Source organism: Carettochelys insculpta, chromosome 20 (assembly GCF_033958435.1).
Source record: "Carettochelys insculpta isolate YL-2023 chromosome 20, ASM3395843v1, whole genome shotgun sequence".
Taxonomy (NCBI): domain Eukaryota; kingdom Metazoa; phylum Chordata; order Testudines; family Carettochelyidae; genus Carettochelys; species Carettochelys insculpta.
In genome coordinates, this window is record NC_134156.1 from 156,552 (window position 1) to 162,551 (window position 6,000).

The 6,000-nt window shown below is 41.3% G+C and overlaps 1 protein-coding gene across 1 annotated transcript in view; it reads left to right on the top strand.

Moving 5' to 3' along the window:
• GLP2R (glucagon like peptide 2 receptor) overlaps positions 1-5,560 on the top strand; it is an 82,541-nt gene extending 76,981 nt beyond the window's left edge. Inside the window, exons 13-14 of the mRNA XM_075014999.1 lie at positions 777-818; positions 4,796-5,560. Of these exons, the coding sequence (XP_074871100.1) occupies positions 777-818; positions 4,796-5,131 (378 nt within the window). The 3' untranslated portion in view covers positions 5,132-5,560. The remainder of the gene's footprint in view (positions 1-776; positions 819-4,795) is intronic.
• The last annotated feature ends 440 nt before the right edge of the window (positions 5,561-6,000 follow it).

Sequence of the window (6,000 nt, forward strand, 5' to 3'; positions counted from 1 at the left end):
TGTAGAGTGCCTAGACTCCCACACCCAGTGCTAAGACTCTGCTTAGACCCACCAAGTCAAGAACTTATAGAATTCAGTGGGTGGATCCAGAGAAGACTATTAAGCATTCATCAAGTAGTGCTCATCCAGCCTTGTAATGATGCTTAAAGGTCACATCACTGCTAGGCATTTCAAAGTTGATTAAATCCTTTGGAACTAAAGAGGAAGCATCAAAGCTACAAGTGCAATAGCAAAGCAAGCCTGTGCTTCCTTCCATCCCCAGTTTCTGAGGAAGACTTCCTTTCATCAAGTTTCTGAAGATGGTAGAATCATAGGGTTGGAAGAGACAGCAGGAGGTGATCAAGTCCAACCCCCTGCTCAAAGCAGGACTAATCCCAACTAAATCATCCTAGTCAGAGCTTTTGTCGTGGCATTGTCCAAGGCCTTATGAACTAATAAGCTACCATGGACTCCTCAGAATGGCACACATTGCATTGAAAGTAGTGGGCAGAAGATATTACACTGATATTTGTGTCAGAGGCTAAATTGTTGATAATCTCTGGTCTCAACATCCTCAAGGGTATCCAGTACAAATCTGTTCCACGCTTATTAGGTTTCCCATTTAACCAATTTCATTAGTCACGTTAGCAATTCCTTGAGAAAATTATTTAAGGGAACAAGATTTATAGTACTAGAATTGTGAAGATTTTAATAGTAATTTTATCCTTAAGTTAAGACTATAGCAATCAGTGTTGCCTCCATAATCTAATTTTCTTCTCCTTTTCTTTTTCTTGTAGGGTTTTTTGATAGCAATCTTATACTGCTTTGTTAATGGAGAGGTAAGACACCAAGATGTGTATTACTAGATGATTTCTGTAGAATTTTCAAGGCACTAAACAGAATGACAATAAAACAATGAAGTATTGATCACTGAGATTTGCATGAGGGCATGCTCCTAAATAGACAGTAACTTCTTTTTATAATGAAAGAAAGTAGCCAGATTCAGCCCTCACTAAGGCTCATGTTGACATCCCTTACTCTGTGTTAGTGTGGAGTGCCAGGGTCAATGGCCGCACCCAGACAGATTGATTTTTGCCATGTCTTCACACATGTGGCATAAATCGATCCCTGGATGATCGATGGCAACATGCCAAGCATTCCTCCACCCCCTGGTAAGTATAGACATACTCTAAGGTAACTGTAATGCAGAGTAACTCCACTGTGCTCTTCTACACAGTGATTTTCGGCCACTGGTGTGTGTACTGTTGGGGGTAAGCATCGGTCTTTGGGGGTACATCAACTCATCTAGATATTTGCCTAGTTTTACCGGCTATATACTACAAGCAGTAGAGAGGTCAGTACAAAATAAAATTTCATACAACCAATGGGTGGTTTATACTGCTCTTTATATATACTGAAGCGTAAGTACAATATTTATATTGCAATTGATTTATTTTATAATTGCATTGCAAATTAAGAAAGTAAGCAATATTTCAGTAACAGTATGATGTGACATTTTGTAATTTTTATGTCTGACTTTTTTAGCAAGTAGTTTTTAAGGGAGGTGGAACGTGGGGTACACAAATAAAATCAGATTCCTGAAAAGAGTACAGTCGTCTGAAAAAGTAGAAAGCCACTGCTCTAGATTTACACTGGCCTAACTAAGAGCAGAATCTGTCCACAAACATAATTAACTGAGGGCCTAGGCCTAGACCCCAGAGACCACAGTTCTGTCACTGGTCTGCTGAACACGCTGGAACAAGTCAAACATGGCTGTATGCATCAGTTGTGTCATTTAGAAAATGGAAATAATATTGACCTCCTCTCTAACACACTTCAAGATCTTCAGATCAAAATGCCATATAAAAGCTAGATGTCGGTGTTGTTTTTAGTTGAATGAGGAATGCAAGATAGGTAGGAATTATTTAAATTTTTTGTGAAGTAGGTCAAAACATTTTTGAAAAAAATGGAAATTTTCAAAATGGTTTTAACATTTTTAACCAGAAAAACTTGACGTTTAGTTTTTTTGGTTTGCAAAAATTTTGAGGTGTTAACATTTCATCCCAATTCAGAATAAGAACATTTTTCAGTTTCTCTAAAAATTTTTATGGTATGGAAAAATCGTGTTTCATCCTGCCGCGAACAGTGCATTTTTATGGAGGCACCACTTCCTGCTTCACACTTAAGGTTGTGTTTTGTTGAAGCATGGACTTCACATCTTTGCTACCTAGGAAAAATCTTTCCCAAATTATATCAATTATTCTGAGTAAATAATGTATTGGCTTTAGAGATTTTTTTTTAAAAGGATCGTTATCCTTTTTTTCACAAGAAGAACAAAGGCAGGTCTCAGAGACCTGCCAGTTTCCCTATGCCACTGCATGGAAGCACTGGGGGATCTCTCAGAATAGTCTTACGTTATTTTTCAGTGTTAATCAAATACTAGTATTTTTATTTAATCTCATCACATACTCCTGAACCATTGTTGCTGACTGTTTCTATAATGATTCAGCCTGAAGCAGACATCTTGCATGAAAAACTTCTGCCCCAAAAGTTAAAGGCTACTGAAGTGATAGGCAACCTTCAATGTCACTACCTGTGTCAACTACAATTATAAACACTAAATCTACCTTAAAAGAACATTATTAAAGTAACAGTCAAGTACTCAAGTGAGATATGACAAAGGTTAATTTGTTCTCTTTTTATGTGAATGCACTGGAAATATTTATTCTTGACTTGGAAGCCACAATAATGTTTGTTTACCATAGCATTTATATCATTTAAAAAAAACAAATGAAAAACAGAACTTCTGTAATGTGCAATACTAACAACTCCTGCCTAGATCACGTGCGACAAACCAGCCCCCATGAATTCTACTGTTTGCCCCTGTTTAAAAAAATAAAAAAAAAAAAGCCTTTATTAGCACAGAGGGTATGTCTATGCTGAGATCAATCCTCCAGAGTTTGATTTTGCCGCGTTTGTGAAGACGCAGCAAAATCAGTCTATCTGGGCTTGGCCATCGACCTTGGAACTCTACACTGATGTGGATAGTAGGGACATTGGTGCAAGCCCGAAGAGCCCAAGTCTACACTGGAACTAAGTTGATCCTGATATGTCGAATCTGGCTGTGGTAATGGCGTAGCTAGAATTGCGTATCTGGGATTGACTTTGTTCCCTAGGGTAGACCTGGCCTCAGTGGCAGTGGCCTGTTATCCTCTTGGCCCAGCCACTTGTGAGGAACACCATACACTGGGGTAACTATGGAGCAGTAGAGCTATTTTACTGACAAGCATGTACAATAGGTCATCTTTTCTTGAGCAGCATCATAGTGAGAGTGTGAGGTTTGAGGCTTCTGTTTCTGATTCTTTTCCCAGATTTATCAGAAATGACACTGAGCAACCTCTCAGCTGCTCCTCTAGTATAGGCTGACACTTGCTGCCAGAAGAGGAGGCGTAATTCAGTGATAAGGGTTCAGAAGTGCACAGAATTATTGTCACTCAGCCAAAGTAAGACTTGAGCTTGTGGCCAGCTGGCTCCTTGAGTAGTGGGTCTTACATAGACCAAAGTCCACATTGATGCTATTTGGGGTAGGGCTCTGGATTCAGTTTTGTCTTTGCTGTCTGGAGTTGACATTCCATGTTCAGTGCTCCAGTTGGGAGGATACATGCAGCAGGCTGTACAGTGATCCGGGTGTGGGTCAGCTGTATTATACAAATCACAAACTAGAGCATACAACTCATAGAATTCTACCCAGCCATCACTTCCTTGGCCCCAGGTCTATCCCCAGTGGCACTAGGCATTTCAAAACAAAACCAGCCCAAACAGTGTTTGGGGATATAAACGTAGGAGTCACCGTCACTTCCTTTATAGTGTAGTGAATAGAGCAGGGGCTGGCAAACTCAGGGGTCCTACACGAACATGCAGTCTTTCACCTCTCAGTCATAGTAGCCAGCCCTTCTGAAGGGTTGCTAAGTGGACTCTGCCATGAGTTGCTTAGACCGGGTGTCACATCTCAGCTTACCCTTTGTTGACAGATGAATCTGAAGGTCCAGGTCTGAGTTGGCCCAGGGGGCTGACGTCCACTTTATCCCCTACAAATCTTTTCAACCAGCATGCATGGCATAATGGCGTGCTCTCAGAACTGTCCAAGAGTGCCGTGAAATTTTGTCAGTTTGCCCCGTTGTAGCTCTTTGCCGACCTGCAGGACCCATTTCACGCAGGGAGTCAGTGGAAATGCTGCTTCCCAGACTGAATGAGCTGGTAGGGAGCCCACCTGTTGGATCTGAGACAGTTTAAATGTCACATCCTGGTTCCAATGGACTGGCAGGGAGGGGAACCTGCTTTCAGTGGTTACTCATTTACTCAGCATCCCTAGCAGGGCACTGAGAAGATTTTGAAAGTGTGCCCGTGCTTGCTGTCTAAGATGGTGTATCCTGTGGTGGATTTGAAGCATTAATGCATGTGATCCTTGTTTAGCTTGTTGTATGCATTATTGTATTGCTAACCTCTCTAGTAAAACTGTAAGCGTAGTAAATGTATGTAAATGTGACATTTATGAGGAATAGATTCAGATGAAAAAAATGGCTGAGCCATGGAATTGTTTGCCTCATTGAAGTGTGCTGTGTTACTGAAAAGATTGGGAAACACTGCCCTACAATGCTCACACCGTCAGAGCTGAGATTTTGGAGCTTTCTTGTTCTTACACTGCTCTCTGAGTAGCTGAAATACCTATCTGCATGGCTATCAGCTCAGCATCTTTTGCTTACTTGAGTTGCCACACACAACTACTTTGTGTCAGGTTGTTTTCTTTTTCCAACAGGTGAAAGCAGAACTCCAAAAGCAATGGTCCCGCTTTGTGCTGTCTCATCCATTTGGCTGCATGCAGTGCTTCCTTGGGGAAAACATCAAATATCTGGGAAAATATTCAAAGAAGCAAAAATGTCAGAACTTTGCCAACTGCAGCTCATGCATGAAAGTGAGCAAGCCCTGGGCTGTGCAGCTCCAGAAGGTGCTGTTAAGGAAGACAGCAGATCTTAGCTCAGCACCAGGTCCTGCTGGAGAGCCCTACCCTAGGGCAAGTGTTTCTGAGAGCAGCGAAGGAGAAGTCACTACTGGGGAGACAACAGAGGAAGTTTTTGAAGAAACTGAGATTTAGAAATATGTTATAAAGGACAGCATAATAAATATATCTTTGGAGACATCTTCCTTCCCCATAAACTGTGATCTTGCTACAGTAGAGAAAGAGTGGGAAATGACTTCTATGCATTGTCGTCATAGCCATGTTCATGTGACCATGTTAAACAGACAAGGTGGGACAACTCTTTTTGGGGACAGCTTTTCTGCTGATGGACAGGTTTCTGAGCTTACCCAGAGCCGAAGATTACCTCGCCCATCTTGACTCACCTGCCTGTTAACATTTCCTGTCCCGCACCAAATAATCTCTTCATAACAAAAGGAAAATCCAAGCAAAATTGGAGCATTCCTGGAGATCTGGGGGTGTGCTTCCTTGCAGTGATCAGGGGGACTAAAAGAGAGGAAGAATATTGTTTTTGGTGAATCTGGCAAACGAGTAAAGCTAGTTGCATTCTGCTCAGGAATGGGACCCTCCACAGCTTTCCACAGATCATCCCTGTGTCTTAATCTGAACATTTCCACCCTGCTTTCAGTGCAATAAAGAAGATAACTGTTTTGCACCTTTACATACATCATGGCAGATTATCTCTGTTTCTTTGCTCTGTCCAGCAGTTTTGCTGACATGAATGTTAGTATATTTTCTTCAGGTTTGTTTATCATTTGGTATAATTGGCATTTTTGACATGTGCTACTCTAGTTTGCTATCTTGCATCGTTCAGAAGAATAAGTATGACTAAAACATTTTTGGATTTATTTTTTGATGTTTATAGAGGTTTGTTTGGTGTGGTCACTCGTGTGTGGGGGTGGGGGAGTTAACAGTGATCCCGCTGTGCAAGTGGGGTAGGAATGTACTCTAGCTGAATAAATCCACACGAAGGAGGACAAATCTTC